General features: G+C 41.4%; 1 protein-coding gene across 1 annotated transcript in view; it reads left to right on the top strand.

Annotated features, from left to right (window-relative positions):
• crm (cramped chromatin regulator) overlaps positions 1 to 16,334 on the top strand; it is a 118,425-nt gene that overhangs the window by 75,901 nt on the left and 26,190 nt on the right. Inside the window, exons 11-12 of the mRNA XM_068354111.1 lie at positions 11,818 to 12,453; positions 14,603 to 14,836. Of these exons, the coding sequence (XP_068210212.1) occupies positions 11,818 to 12,453; positions 14,603 to 14,836 (870 nt within the window). The remainder of the gene's footprint in view (positions 1 to 11,817; positions 12,454 to 14,602; positions 14,837 to 16,334) is intronic.

Genomic DNA, 16,334 nt, shown 5'->3' with positions numbered 1-16,334 from the left:
GATGGTCCTACACTACCTATCTCAGAGAGGCCTCTTGCAACGAGTTGCAGAAAAGAGGTCTAGGCACCTCAGACACTTTTCAGCATCGATCTTCCAGGCGAAGTGTTCGGTCCTATGTGACTGATGTCGTGGAAGGGGATTCTCTCCTATCGATGCCTTTACTTATACAAGTAAACGCGGTTCGTGTCCTAAAGTCCCTGAAGGACCCTCTCTACGAACCTTTATGCCAAGCAGCTGATCGCTTCCTTATATGGAACACGGCCCTTTCTACTTACTTGGGCTTTGACCAAGAGAGTTATTGTGTTGTATGATCCATCTTCTGATGTCTCCTACTCTAGGAGACGGGGAGAAGTATTCCTCAGCGGCGTCCCTGAGTTGATTGCCAAGACTCAAAATACGAGCATGCTGTACCCTAGGTGCAGCCCATTTCGGATTGAGTCTTCGTTCAGTAACCGAAGACCATCAACTGAGGTTTTTACCCAATGAGGAGTCTGGTGTTACCTTAAAAGAACGACACCAGCTCGCCCCCGTTTGTCGGCACTGTTGACCAGCATGGGGAACGTCAAGAGGAGGATCACAAGGATTTCCTTCCCCTCTGGGATCGGAAGGCTATTGGGGTTGCTCTCAATCTAGACCCTCCTCCATCCTAAGACCCAGATCTTGTAATATCAGTGGCGTTGCTACGTCCCTGATGTTCAAGAAACTACTCTGTGGCGCAGATACTTTTAGGGGTATGTGGAAGAGTCACTCGACCTTCACGGCCCACTACTTGCAAAGATGTAGACCTTTTCTATTTGTCCTGTGGTGGTCGCGCAACAAATGGTGTAAACATCTCAGGCACCTGGATGATCAAATAGAAGAGGGTTGAGGGCTGAGGTTACCTGGATTAGTCTGGGGTGAATGAGTCAGAATGACTGGCTCCTTTCTTCCTTTCACCTTCTCCCCTCTGGGAAAACAGCTTCGCAAGCCTCAGCATAACTGACCTTACCTCGCTGCATGTAAGATTAATTTCCCTTGTGCGTGCTAAGTAATTAATAATACTTTACGTCCCCAGTACCTGTGGAAGCGAATTGGGTAATTCTTAATAACAATAGGTTTTGTACTCGAGTTCCTATGTTAAAGACAAGCCACACTGTTAGTTCCTCTCACACACAAGCTTCTACAGGCCGCTATTAGTGCATTACCTCATATCGGCACTTGATTTTAGCGAGGGTAGGGTCTCGTATACTATCAATCACAGATCAAAATAGAGAGGACCCCGGGTCATGACCAATGCCAGTTGGTGAGGACTTGCTCCCTCCTAAGAGTAAGTCACCCCTATAAATAGTGGAGAGTGTGTATTTACGCCGGAACAAATGAGAAATATGTAAGTAATTTGTATTTTTCCTAGTATACAAACCTGGGGCTATTTATACAAATTGACCCGCCACCCTGTCCCCCGAGAAGTCCTGCCATAAAGCAAAGTGGTTACTCAGCCGAGAGGTGTGAGTGAGCGGGGTAGCCAGTGTACCCCACCCCCCACCCGCTAACTAGCGGATGGGGTAGTTATCCCTCACTAAAATTATCATGGCTCGTCTTTCAGCTACGCCGCAAGTATACCCCTATAAATAGCTCCAGGTTTGTATACTAGGAAAAATACAAATTACTTAAATTTGTTATGTTAAGCTATGAATTTTGGGTAGAGTTGAGTTTAGGTGGCTAAACCAAATTTCATATATCTTGAGACCTTTTTCTTTTTACAGACAATAATTATTAAGCTTTATAAAGCTTTGTTGTCTCTTATCTTATTATTTTGTATAAAAACTGTGTTGCCTGTTAGAGGAATTATCTTATTTATATTGGTGCCTCTCTTTTGAACTCATACTATAAACCTCAATTTAGGAATATTTCTTGATTATATTTTTCAGCTGTAGTTGCTAATCAAAGAAGACATCATGCAAAAAGATGCATTTACACTTAAACACACAAATAGAAAGAACATTTTGTGTAGAAATTAAGATTTGATATTCATATTTTTCATGTCTTTTTCATAACTTTTTACAAATACAATTTTTTCTTACGCAGATACAAAGTTCCAAGACTTTTTGACGGGTTACTCCTAGTTCTGTTTTCTACGGCCTGACAATAATAAAAGAAAAAGGGCTCTGTTGCACCATGATTGGTTACCATAACAACCCAACTGCTGGGCAGTGTTATGTGAGGCTGCTGCTAGGCTTCACTCATCTTTGATTGCTGTCCTCCCAGTGGGAGAGATTTCTTTCTCGACGCAAGAAACGAGCTAAGAGAAATCGTTCTCCTTCCTTGTCTTCTTCCAGTACTGGTAAGAAGCGTAAGCTCTTTTCTGCATCGAAAGATATCCCCCCTCCTGCTGCTCCTTCATATCTTAAGCCTTCTGAGGCTTTAGTTACAGAGGACAACAGCCTTAATTATGAATTATTGATGATCATAATTTTCATACAGTATGTATTATCACCTAATATTGATCTTGGCCCTAGTAATCTCAAGTTGATGCTTGTGACAGATCCCTTTGCTACGGCCGCTGTACTCTCTGAGTCAGATCCAATTCCAGTATCCTTGGTCCCTGATTATACAGGGCCAAGGGGTCAGCAGGGAAAATAGCCCAGTGAGGAAAAGATAACGTTCCATATTTCTGAAATACCAAACTTCGCTTAGAAATGTAACGAACGTTATTGGCTCGAGAATAATTCAGCCTATTCGGTCCTCGTCAACATAAATCTCCCTTGCCTCCCACTAGTGTAATGTGTGTTGAGCCCTACTTGGTTAATATTATCCAGGGTTGACTGTTCGCTTTTGGAGATAACTCCCATAAATGTGTCATAAGTCTCCTGTTTCCTTACGTGGAATTCTAGAGTCGAGACTGTCATTTCTCCCACCCCCCATACAGAGGCAGACCTGTTGGAGGATATTTTATCCTTCTGCTGCTCTTGAGCCAGGCTTGCCTCGTGTCCCCAAGGGTCCTCGACACTGCATCTTTAAGAATTCTCTGGACTTGTCCCAGAACTTCCTCATTACAATGTATTGAGATTGGTTGTATCCACAACTGCAACATTGGTCAGACCAAGTTGCTATGAGCTGCTATGAACCTATTGTGTCTTCTCCTTGGAAGGAAACTGCTTGGAAATCAATGGTGACTACAACATATTCACTAATTCTGCATGTTTTGTCCATACCTGACTCAGCCTAGATATGTTTTCAAGCCGACATGTCTGTATGCGCCACTGGTGTCCATGCGTGATGACTTCACTAAATATGCCGCTGTGCCCATGCCTGATGACATCACTATACTTGTTTAACGCATAAGTCTTTGGACCAGAGAAACTTACTCAAAGTGAGTGAATCCTCCTCCTCCTTTTGGTGCTATCGCGCAAAAATATTTTTTATATCAACTTATGCGCTCATCTGAGCCCTGAGCCCATCATAGCCCATTACCTATTGATTCTGACATTGCCAACCTTTGTATCCAGTGTACCTATTGACAAGTGAACTAACTTCCCCTCCATCTTTTCAGTAGCTGAGGTACAGAATATGGAGGTGGCAGCTATGCCCGCTATTCAGGCCTGCTCCTGGCTTGATCACTTGCTGGGAGCAGTGTTTCACTTTGCAGTCTCGGAGGACTTGCATAAAGAGATGTCATGTAGCAGTCTGAAGATCTTTTGAGATCGGAAGTCAAAGCATTGGAGTTTCTACTCCACCAGACAGTTTCCCTGTAGGTCAAGTACATCCTTAAAAGACACGATGCAGTCTTGGATAGATGCACAAAACCGTTTTCTCCGAGGGTCATGCTCTGCCGGGGGAATTCCAACCCTGTGGATATTCCCACTGTTACCTCCTTAAACTCCAAATCCGGGAGTAACGGATCCTAGATTCGGGGCCTTTCGGATTTGGAGTCTTCGTTCAATAACCGATGATCCAGATCAACTGTTACTTTGCCCAGTGAGGAGTTTGAGGTATTACAGTACATGCACTGCAGTAGCTGGCCCCCGACTGTCGGCACTTATTGTTAGTATGCGAAAGGTCAAGAGGAGGGTCACAAAGAACACCATATCAGCATGAATTCCCAGGGTCATTGACCATGCAGTGAATCCCGACCCTCCTGCTTTTCGACTTAGAGCTCATGACGTCAAGGGCATATAAGCACATCCTTGGCGTTTAAACGTAACTTCTCTGTGGCTCAGGTATTACAAGCTGGTGTGGAAAAGCGTCAGACGACCTTCACCGCCCACTACCTGCAAGTTGTGACTCACAGGAACATAACGACATTCTTCATTGGTCCTGTGGTAGCTGCACAACAAGTGGGTTAGAATGCTCCAGGCTCCTTGATGGATAAGTAACAGATGGTTGAGGGCATGGATAAATGTGTAAGAATGACTCGCTCTTTCTTTGTATCATCTTCCCCTTTCTTGGAGAACAGCACTATGGGTCCTCTGCATGCGGCCAAACCTGTCTGCAGGTAATAACCATTTCCTTTGTGTAACCTAGTATAGATTTTACACTTGTATACATCCATAATACTCCCAGGGAGCTTGGTATTAGGAAACGATATCAACAGTTTGCTCATTCTGCTATCCGTGTATTGCATGAAGTTTTTAATGAGGTGTCAGGGTTTTTTCGGTTACATGTCAAGCCTGTACGTGAAAACCCCGGGTCAATGGCCAAGCCAGTGGTCGGACTTCCACTCTCCTAATGGGCTAGTCATCCTCAATAAATAGTGTAAGGTTTGAAGAGTGTTGGAACAAATAACAAATTTGAAAGTAATTTGTATTTTTCCTAACAATATAAACCTGTAGCTATTTATACAAATTGTCCTACCATTATCTATCCCCATAAGTCTTGCTTGCAATCAAAAAGTGACTCGGATTCACTGGTGTGTTAGTGAGAGGGATCCGGCAGCCCTTGCTACCCCTCTCTAGCCTCGCTAACTTAATGGCTAGTCTTCCAGCTTCTCTAAAAGATAATCCTCAATAAATAGCTACAGGGTTTTATTGTTAGGAAAAATAAAAATTGCCTTCAAATTTGTAATGTTTATAAATTTTGTTTTTTCAATATTAATCTTACCCGATAATCATGTAGCTGTCAACTCCGTTGCCCGACAGAATTCTACGGAAGGGATACGCCAGCGATCGCTATACAAGAGGGGGGTGTACTCACAAGCGCCACCTGTGGCCAGGTACTGCAGTACTTCTTGTTGACACCACCTCAATTTTTCCTCTGTCGTGCCTCCGGCTAGACCTACTTGGATACGCTGTTGATTCTGGAGTTTTTTGCTCACGATTTGGTGATGTATTTGCTCTAGAGTTTAGCTTTCGCTATTCAGGAAGTTTTATCATTAGCTTAGCTAGCTTTTGGAATTAATTTGATTAATTATGGTGACGAAGAGAGTATGAACTCTCTTTCACTTTTAAATGGCCGACCCTTCCCTTAGACGGAAGTGTTGGTGTCTAAGAGAGTATAGACTCTCTTTCTTAATTTTGCTTAACAAAAGTTATAGATTTATTTTATTTCTCTCCGCCTTTTATAGGCCTCTTCGATTAACTTCCTTTTATTATAAACTTATTAAAATTAATTTTTATATTTGTTTATATTCGACCTTTCCTAATAGTAGGCGGTCTTTTCTTGTTACCGAAGTTAATTAACATTGAGCCCGTCATTTCGGTTTTACCTGTTAACATATTATGCTATTTTAATGTTTTTGAAAGAATTTCTTTGATAGTCTCGTACTGTTTTCAAAGTTGAACTAACGTTTTGTTTTGTCTCTGCAGTTGTTGACATTCAGAACGTTCAACTTGCGCTCTATCGTTACGATAGAGAGAGAATTTTCACGGTGTCACGTTGCAGTAAGAGTTAACCGTTTCTAGCGTTTTGTACATTCTTTCTTAGCTTAATGGTTTTAATTCTAATAAAGGAACTTTTTATTTGGGAAATCTTTCAGTTTTTTTTTTTTCCTTTAACAATAATATGTTTTAACGATATATATGATTGGGCTCTTTTCTCAGGTTCTAAGTCAAGAGAGAGAGAGAGAGAGATATAGAGACGGAGGGAGAGAGAGGAGGATAAACGTTTCGTTCAAGCGAGTAACGTTGTTATCGTTTTTGCTCTTCTCCCTAGTCTCTTTAGGGGAAGAAGGTAAACGTTTCTAGAGTTTTATTCTTGTTCTCAAGCTTTATGCGGTGAGAGATTTTAAACGTAGTTTATTTGATCTAGTGTTTAGTCTCTTTCCAGCCACTGAATTATTTATCTTTCATTAGATTTTTCTGTTACATTGTAATTCTGTTTTCGCAATTACTAACTTTTAAGGAAGGATAGAATTGCGTGTTTCAGGTACAAACCACTTAAAGTTTCGAGTTCAGTGAAATAAGTGCAAACAGAAAATCAAAATTGATAAGTGATAAGTGCAAAGTGTTACAGTGTTGCGTTCGAGGGTTCGTCTGTTCGTGCCAGTTGTTCGCCTAGTCTGGGACCTCTTACAAGCTCCCAAGCCCAGGGGAGAAGTAATGTCGAAGGACTTATGGGTTCAGCAGGCCTTGATCGACGAACAGACGTTTTCCCTCCGTGGTTTCGGGTGTATCTACACACGTTGCCGACGTGATCACCCCACCCACACAAAGACGAGAGAGCCCTTTTATTCCTCGTCTGCGGAAGAGGTTTCTCGCAGAAACCATGGACCAAATCTTGCAGCTTTTAGTGCAAGTCGGTCCCTTCCGCACAAGTCCAACTCCTAGGTGTAGCCATTAGCCCTGGGTCAGTTCGGACTTGCTGCAGTACGACAACTGCACACCTCCCAGAGAGGCAAGGTGGTATCGCAACAGGCAGTAGCTCCGTCTGTTGCCGCACCAGCTGTTTTAGACCCTCAGTCTCAACGGACAGTAGCTCCGTTTGTTGTTGTCTTTCTTAAACTCTAGTGGTCTATACTGCAGACAATGCAGTCTCAGCTTGCGGTGTTGATGCAGGAGTTTCAGGCAGAGAAGGTTAATACACCTCCTCCTGCGAACGCTCCTCCTCACCGCAGTCCAGTCTGCCAGACGTACGAAGTTGAGGTTCCTCAAGCTACCTCCATGCGTGAGCTACCGCGTTGGGAGTTGCCAGTTACCAGCGTTGTGCAGCAACCTCCACCTTCCTTAAGGCAACCTCAACAATGGGAACAGGAGTCTTATGCCTTACATCCTCCTCTTCCTTTGAGGCAAGAGTTTCTTGCAGTTAGACCATCTTCGAGGCAACAACCTCTTGAGGTACGACAACCTCTACCATCCTTGAGGCAGCCACCTCAGCTCTCGCAGCTGCTACCTCAACTTTCCTCAAGGCGAGAGCCTCAACTCTTGAGGCTAGCACCTCAAGAACCTCAACTCGTGAGACAGGAACTGCGTTCTGCGCAGCCGCTACCTCAACTCTCGCAGCTCACACCTCAAGAACCTCAACTCGTGAGACAGGAGCCGCGTTCTGCGCAGCCGCCACCTCAACTCTCGCAGCTCACACCTCAAGAACCTCAACTCGTGAGTCAAGAGCCTCTCTCTGCGCAGCTACCTCAACCCTTGAGGCAAGCGCAACTCTTGAGGCAGGAACCTCATGCTATGAGTCAGCCACCTCAACGCATGCATCTGCCACTTTCTCCTCAGCTTGAGCCTCTTCCCATTCAACTTTGAAATAACAAATGACAATAATAACACCTCATTACTTTCATAACTTGCATTTGTAAAACATATATATGTATTCCTTGCAATATATTTTTAACAAAATCGCAAAAATATGGCAAAAATATCTTCAAAACAAAAATGAATCATGAGTTATGAATGTAATGTAAATATTATGTTGATATTAAAACCCCATGCAAGCATGCATGAAGTAATGCAGTGTTGCCAACAGGGCGAGTTTCCCTTTCCTGAGGTGAAGTAGATTATAGTACGTATATTTAGTGCAGCTTAATTCTACGATTTTCATGCCGGCTATCAAATTCATCAACAAAACAGTCTAAATCAATTCCCTCGGCACGTGCACTTTCAATGGACAGTAATGCGATATTACTCAATCTAGCACTGGTCATGGAATTTCTGAGAAATGTTACACGCCATGCAACATGCTCTGCTTACCTTACAGCATGCTCTACATACAGCATGCTCTGCATACAGCATGCTCTGCATACAGCATGCTCTGCATACCTTACCGCATGCTTCTCAGTCACACATCTTTGGTTGTTGCCAACTCACTAGACTGTCAAGCAGTTTCATAACGTTGCCTTCTAGTCTGCTGCTTTTGCACCAGTGAAACCCTCACTGAGAGAACTTAGCTTTTCTCGGATATGGTCCCTGTAGATGAGAAAGTGCTTTTCTCCCTCCTTCTGATATTCCCTTGAGGACTCTGTCATTTGGAGAGGAGCCTTTAGCTGCGTAGCCTCCTATGGACTTTTATTTAAGCATAACATGCTTCCAGGGAAGGTAATGGTTCCACTTCAGTCGCTAACCCCGTCTGTTACCACACCTGCTCCCATAGACCTTGAGCTGTGTTGCAAGACATGCAGTCCAAGCTTAGTCCTTGTTAGAGGATTTTTTGTTTACGGAGTCAGTGTGTCACTGGGAAGACGTTCAACAACCAGCAGAAGTGACTTGTTGTGACGCAGTGCGGCAACCTCAGCAACCCGATAAGGAGTTGTCTGTACGACCCAGACAGTCTAGACAGCTTCGGGTTGTCACTGTACTTCCTCGCTTCCCCATGGTTGACAGTTCACAGACTGTGCAGCAGTACCATGATCTTGTGTCCGGCTCCGTCAGACGACTGGCTTTTAAGAGCTCCCACAAGTCGTCGCTGTCTGGAGATTCTCAGATGGACTATGGATCTGACCAAGGAACTGGGCCTCCTGGTCAATTTTGAGGAGTCCCAGCTCGTCCCATCCCAGACCATTGTCTACCTGGGTATGGATCTTCAGAGTCGAGCTTTTCGGGCTTTTCCGTCGGCCCCAAGGATCTTCCAAGCCCTAGAATGCATCCAGAGCATGCTGAGAAGGAACCGATGCTCAGTCAGGTAGTGGATGAGTCTAACAGGGACACTTTCATCGCTGGCCCTGTTCATCGTGTTAGGGAGACTCCACCTCCGCCCCCTTCAGTATCATCTAGCTGCTCACTGGATAAAGGACATGACGCTAGAGACGGTCTCAGTTCCTGTTTCCGAAGAGAGGAGGTCTTCTCTCGCGTGGTGTAAGAACAGCTTTCTTCTCAAGGAAGTCTATCTTTGGCTGTCAGAAACCCGACCGCCGTCTCCTCTCGGACGCATCAGACACGGGCTGGGGTGCGACTTTGGACGGACAGGAATGCTCGGGAACATGGAATCAGGAGCAAAGGACACTTCACATCAATTGCAAGGAGTTGTTGGCGGTTCTTCTGGCCTTGATAAACTTCAAGTCCCTCCAGCTTAACAAGGTGGTGGAGGTGGACTCTGACAACACCACAGCCCTGGCTTACATCTCCAAGCAGGGAGGGACTCTTTCGTGGAAGTTGTTCTAGATCGCAAGGGACCTCCTCATCTGGTCAAAAGATCGAAAGCTCACGCTGGTAACGAGGTTCATTCAGGGCGGTATGAATGTCATGGCAGATCGCCTCAGCCGGAAGGGTCAGGTCATCCCCACAGAGTGGACCCTTCACAAGAATGTTTGCAGCAGACTTTGGGCCCTGTGGGGTCAGCCAACCATAGATCTGTTCGCTACCTCGATAACCTAGAGACTCCTGTTGTATTGTTCTCCGATTCCAGACCCAGCAGCAGTTCACGTGGATGCTTTTCTGCTGGATTGGTCCCATCTCGACCTGTATGCATTCCCGCCGTTCAAGATTGTCAACAGGGTACTTCAGAAGTTCTCCTCTCGCAAAGGGACACGGCTGACGTTGGTTGGCTCCGCTCTGGCCCGCGAGAGAATGGTTCATAGAGGTACTGCAATGGCTGGTCGACATTCCCAGGACTCTTCCTCTAGGAGTGAACCTTCTACGTCAACCTCACGTAAAGAAGGTACACCCAAACCTCCATGCTCTTTGTCTGACTGCCTTCAGACTTTCGAAAGACTCTCAAGAGCTAGGGGCTTTTCGAAGGAGGCAGCCAGAGCGATTGCCAGAGCAAGGAGAACATCCACTCTCAGTCTATCAGTCTCAAGGGGAAGTCTTCCGAAGCTGGTACAAGACCAATGCAGTTTCCTCAACCAGTACCACTGTAACCCAGATTGCTGACTTCCTGTTACATCTAAGGAAAGTAAGATCCCTTTCAGCTCCTACGATCAAGGGTTACAGAAGTATGTTGGCAGCGGTTTTCCGCCACAGAGGCTTGGATCTTTCCACCAACAAAGATCTACAGAACCTCCCTAGGTCTTTTGAGACCTCAAAGGAACGTCGGTTGTCCACTCTAGGCTGGAATCTAGACGTGGTCCTAAGGTTCCTTATGTCATCAAGATTTGAACCTCTCTAATCAGCCTCTTTTTAGGACCTCACATTAAAAACTTTTCCTCGTGTGCTTGACAACAGCTAAAAGAGTAAGTGAGATCCACGCCTTCAACAGGATCATAGTTTTCACATCTGAAACGGCTACATGTTCCTTGCAGCTCGGTTTTTGCTAAATGAGCTTCCTTCACGTCCTTGGCCTAAGTCGTTCGAGATCCCAAGCCTGTCCAACTTGGTGGGGAATGAACTGGAGAGAGTACTTTGCCCAGTTAGAGCTCTTAGGTACTATCTAAAAAGGTCTTAACCTTTACGAGGACAATCAGAAGCCTTATGGTGTGCTATCAAGAAGCCTTCTTTTCCAAGGTCTAAGAACTCAGTTTCTTACTATTCAGGCTTCTGATTAGGGAAGCACATTCTCATCTGAAGGAAGAAGACCTTGCTTTGCTGAAGGTAAGGACACATGAAGTGAGAGCTGTGGCTACTTCAGTGGCCTTCAAACAGAACCGTTCTCTGCAGAGTGTTATGGATGCAACCTATTGGAGAAGCAAGTCAGTGTTCGCATCATTCTATCTCAAAGATGTCCAGTCTCTTTACGAGTACTGCTACACCCTGGGACCATTCGTAGCAACGAATGCAGTAGTAGGCGGGGGCTCAGCCACTACATTCCCATAATCCCATAACCTTTTAACCTTTCTCTTGAATACTTTTTATGGGTTGTACGGTCGGCTAAGAAGCCTTCCACATCCTTGTTGATTTGGCGGGTGGTCAATTCTTTCTTGAGAAGCGCCGAGGTTAAAGGTTGTGATGAGGTCCTTTAGTATGGGTTGCAGCCCTTGATACTTCAGCACCTTAGAGTTGTTCAGCCTCCTAAGAGGAACGCTGCGCTCAGTAAGGAAGACGAACTTATTTAAGGCAGAGTAATGGCTCAAGTCGACTTCCTTACCAGGTACTTATAATTTCATTGTTATTTTGAATAACTGATAATATGAAATACGGGATACTTAGCTTCTTGATATACATGTACACTGGTTTTCACCCACCTCCCTGGGTGTGAATCAGCTACATGATTATCGGGTAAGATTAATATTGAAAAATGTTATTTTCATTAGTAAAATAAATTTTTGAATATACTTACCCGATAATCATGATTTAATTGACCCACCCTTCCTCCCCATAGAACCAGTGGACCGAGGAAAAATTGAGGTGGTGTCAACAAGAAGTACTGCAGTACCTGGCCACAGGTGGCGCTTGTGAGTACACCCCCCTCTTGTATAGCGATCGCTGGCGTATCCCTTCCGTAGAATTCTGTCGGGCAACGGAGTTGACAGCTACATGATTATCGGGTAAGTATATTCAAAAATTTATTTTACTAATGAAAATAACATTTCAGTTTGGCCAGAACAAGAAAGTGAGCTTGGAGTATGAATTTGTCTATGTAACAGAAGATGAAAAAGTTGAGAGCCCATCCAGTGTAACTTCTTCGAAAGAGAGTTTGAGTATCAGCCCAACAAGAAGTGTAAATTCAAATAGCCAGATAGTTGCAGGTCTTTCCACTCCCACTGTGTCATCAGTTGGACTAATGTCAGCTGGAACTGCAGAAGTTAAAAACCTATCGCCTGGAAATGAAAATACTCAAAAAAATGGAAGTGAACTTTTGTCAGAGCAAAAACCTGTTTCTGTAGAAAATTTGTCAGGCATGTTACAACAGCTTCTTTCAATGGCAAGAGTTATTTTGGCCAAACCAAATGATTCATGCTCGTGTGGTCATGTTTGTGGTCGTGGAACAGGTGGGTTGAGAAGTCCAGCATCAAGCAGAGGTCAAGGGTTGTGTGGAGTAAATCGCAGTCCAGGAAATACAAAAAGCCCTCGTAATTGTAGGGTAGCCAGTGTAGGTGCCCATAGCCCTGTGGGTATACGTAGCCCAATATCCCAATCAGTCGGCCGCAATCCCCTGGCAGCTAAGTCTCCCAAGGACCGTTGTAAGCCTGCCTCGGCAAAGAAGCTAATTCCAGATTCTGTGGTTGAGGTAAGTTTTTGAGTGTATAGTTAACTAAAATTTTGAGAATTGATTTGTAGGCTAAAATGGTTACAAATGTTGGAAATTAATAAGTTGCAAAATTGTATGGTTGAGTTCAAGTTTAGTGAGAAATAATTCTGTGCTGTAATAACAAGTATTTGTTATTATGTTATAGCAAGAAATATCTGTTAGAATTATTATGTATTGCTGAGTTTGGGTATTGGATGAAATGGTTTGCTTAGCCTTGTGGCACTGATTTTGGTATAATTGGTAAGTTTAGACCACTTTGAGTATGAATGGTTCTGCAATGTTGAAATGGGTCCCTAAGAACATTGACTGTTGTAAATATAGGGTTTTAAAGTAAATTTTTCATTAGTGAAATTGGGACATGGATAATATGGAGAAAACTTTGTGTGGTTAAAGAGGGTAATTGAAAATTTTTTGTTGGCAGTACAATTGGCAAGATATTTGGAATGCATTTTATTGAAGAATAAGTTGGGAAAGAGAATGTATGATAGGAATGAGACAGTATGGTTTTAGTCAGTTCAAGAAATTTGTATAAAGTATTGGTTAGGAAGCAGTTTTGAGTTAAAAAGGAAGCATTTTGTACAATAAACAAGACAGTTTTTAATAAAATGAAGACAAATGTGATAATTTGCTTAAGGTGTTAATGAAATATTGTGAAAAAGATAGTCTGTAGAGGTAAATGAAAGGTTATATGATGTAATTGAAACTTTTTTGTGAGATTATCTAGATGGGAGAAGTGTGCTCTGTCTTGATTGGGTTTAAATTCTTTCTGGAAGAGGAGAAAAGATGCATGGAAGAAATATGTCTTATCTTTTGTTTGGTAATGGAGTGTGAATCAAGGGTAGTTATAATAACTTGTAGACTGTGACAATAGCTGTACAGAATGGTAAAAGTATGGAAAAATATTTTAAGGGGAGCATTTGAAAAAATCGTTTCCTAATAACATCTGTGTTTTTGCATGAATCAGTTTGAAATTTTGGGCATGGGTTAGTTTATGGACAGGGAAAAGTTTAGTATTCATATTTTCTTTGGCTCCCTGACCTTCCACTGGTAACTCCACCACCCTAAAATTCTTAAAGAAAATCTGCTATAACTTGCAACCTAAGAGCTGAAATTTATGTGGTAGACAAATATTAGATAAGAAAATAAAGTAGTTGAGTGATTTTTCTGTTTTATCATTATTCTGTTTTATACAAATATTTTTCAATTCATGGAAAATCTTGGATCAATTTCTTGGATAAATTAATCCCAGAATTTTTTTGGGAACAATTTTAAAAAATCTAGTTTAGTAGACAATTTGTTTAGCTTTCATTTCCATTTTTTATGAAGAATATAGACAAAAGGTGTACGAGTTTGTATGTGAAATATCGTAGGAAATTTTATTTTATTTTTTTGTCAAATGCTCTCCTTGAAAAATTTTATTTTATTTTTTTTGTCAAATGCTCTCCTTAAGAGAGAGAAATTAAAATGGAATGTTAACTGGAATACACTGAGAGTATATATAGGCCAAAAGCATTGAATGCCAGATGTTAGTATGGGCAATGAGAAAGATGAATCTGTAACTTGAAGGTTTTCTGGATTAAGCGAAAAAGATGTCGGCAAGATGGGACAGCTTAGTCACAGGTGAATCAAGAAATTTGGCTGGAGCTCTGCTAAAGAGGGTAAGGGAAAGTTTCTAGGGAAGTAACAATTTAAATGTTCTAAGGGATTGTTGAATGTTTCGTTAAAAGACATGTGCTTCTTGAACATTGATGAAGGCAAAATATACTGCCAGTTGAGTTTAACTTATGTAGGTGTGTGGGTGATTAAACAGATTTTAGTTAGTGTATCTATTTAATGGAGATATATTTATTGAATAAAGATATCCCTAAAATGTCATTGTAAGTATTTTAAGGAGTTTAGTCATATCAAGAGAATAGTAAACAAGTGTAATTTCTAAACTAAGTGTGATCCTTTCAGTCAGCTATATGATTATTCTACACTAACACCCAAGTTTTATTAAAATATTTTGATAATGACAATCAAGAGTTGCTCAGATGTGAAGAGGGAATTTTTTTGTGATATGTAAATTTCATGATATTGATTTCCTGAGTTAGGATAAACAACGCGAAACTGATTTTTCTCCTCACAGATGGACGGAAACAATGAGCTGCCCCTCTTGAATCCTTCTTCATCGTTGAATGCAAACTCGGTTGTTCCTGGTCAGGATCCGGCATCTAAGGCACCAGTAGCCAACATTGATGGTGTAACCAGAGTAAAAGTAGTCGTTGGATCTGGAGGCGACGGTGGGGAATTTAGGGTACCCACAGCACCAGCTCCTCGTCCAGTTCAAACGCAACAGGCCAGCTTTAATGCTCAGCTTACAGTAAGGCATTGTCTTGTTTGTCAATGATAACTACAGTAGTCATTGAATGTTTTAATTTTCAATTTTTCTGTGATATTTGGATTAGTTGAATATGTGAGGTATTTGAAGAGTTACCTCATACAAATTAATGTGGCCTGCTGGATTTAGGGTAATATATTCTGTTTAAATGTAATAAATTATTTTTAGAATTTAGATTACCCCAGGAATAAAAAAAAGGCCAGCTGGATTTATGGCAATACATTTTATTTATATATGATAATGATTTTTAGAATTTAGATTACACCAGCAATAAAAAAAGGCCAGCTGGATTTAGGGCAATAATTTATTCATGTATGATATATGATATTTATAATTAAGATTACACCAGGAATAAAAAATTACATCCATTTTAGCCCCAAATGCTTATTTTGACATTTACATTTTATTAATTAAATTATTTTACAAGACTTAAAAAAGAAAAAAAAAAGTAAGTTTTGATGAAAGAAAAACCTAACTTTGGGGAGGGCTTCCAAAGACTAAAAAATGACACCTCTTATACTGATTGTTGCATAATAATAAATATAATTTGTTGCAGATAGGTTCTTTTGCCTTCATGAAATATGGAAAAATAAAGTGAAAAAATATTAGTGCAAAATTATTTTTGATGAAAATTTGCTCTTCATCACAAATGGATATTTGATGAATATTCCATGTCACTAAATTCTTTTATGCAGAAAATGCAAGTCAATGTTAACCCTGGATAGGTACGCTCCTCGGACACCCCTTTAAGGGTATACTCGGACGCGAACGACCCCGACGCCAAAAAAAATTCTTGAAAAATCAGTTTTTGCAGTAACCTCCTTTTTTCTTTTGCCAAAAAAATCTTCAATGAATGCTTAAAACAACTGTAAAGATAAATACTACTCATCTGCAGAAAAACTATTTATTATAAATATTTTAAAAATTTAAGTAGAAAAAAAAAGACCTGACATAAAAATTCTTAAAAAAAAAGTTTATACATATATACACAAATCCTTTTAGGAATTGATTCTTGAATGTTTAGGACACATCTTGATGTATTTTGGATGAAGTCAGACCCATGGAGGTGAAGATCTGAAATGAGAAAAAAAGGGTAACTTTTTTTGGCCAAAAAAATTTGTCCAAATTTCATGAATTTTTTTGGGTACCCAAATGAAATAGGAAGTGGCTAATTTTTTTAGGGAATAAACATATGTTATCCTAAAATAGAAATATGTAAAAAAATCTTCATTATTTTGTAAATTACATTTATAGCAGGGGCCATATCTAAAGGTAATTTTTTGAGTACTTAGAAATTTCGTAAAAAAATACATATATTTAATATATAATATGATATTTATGCAGGTAAAAATATACCAAAATATCACAAATTCTATAGGGAACAAGAATATATATAGATAGGGCAGCTTACGCTTCGGATATGTCCACAAAATGGCCGCCAACCACACTGACTCAGACTCCCTAATCTGCCACTTGAAAT

This window comes from Palaemon carinicauda, chromosome 30 (assembly GCF_036898095.1).
Source record: "Palaemon carinicauda isolate YSFRI2023 chromosome 30, ASM3689809v2, whole genome shotgun sequence".
In the NCBI taxonomy this organism is placed as follows: domain Eukaryota; kingdom Metazoa; phylum Arthropoda; class Malacostraca; order Decapoda; family Palaemonidae; genus Palaemon; species Palaemon carinicauda.
The sequence above is the reverse complement of the archived record's forward strand: the minus strand, read 5'-3'. Positions and strand labels throughout refer to the sequence as shown.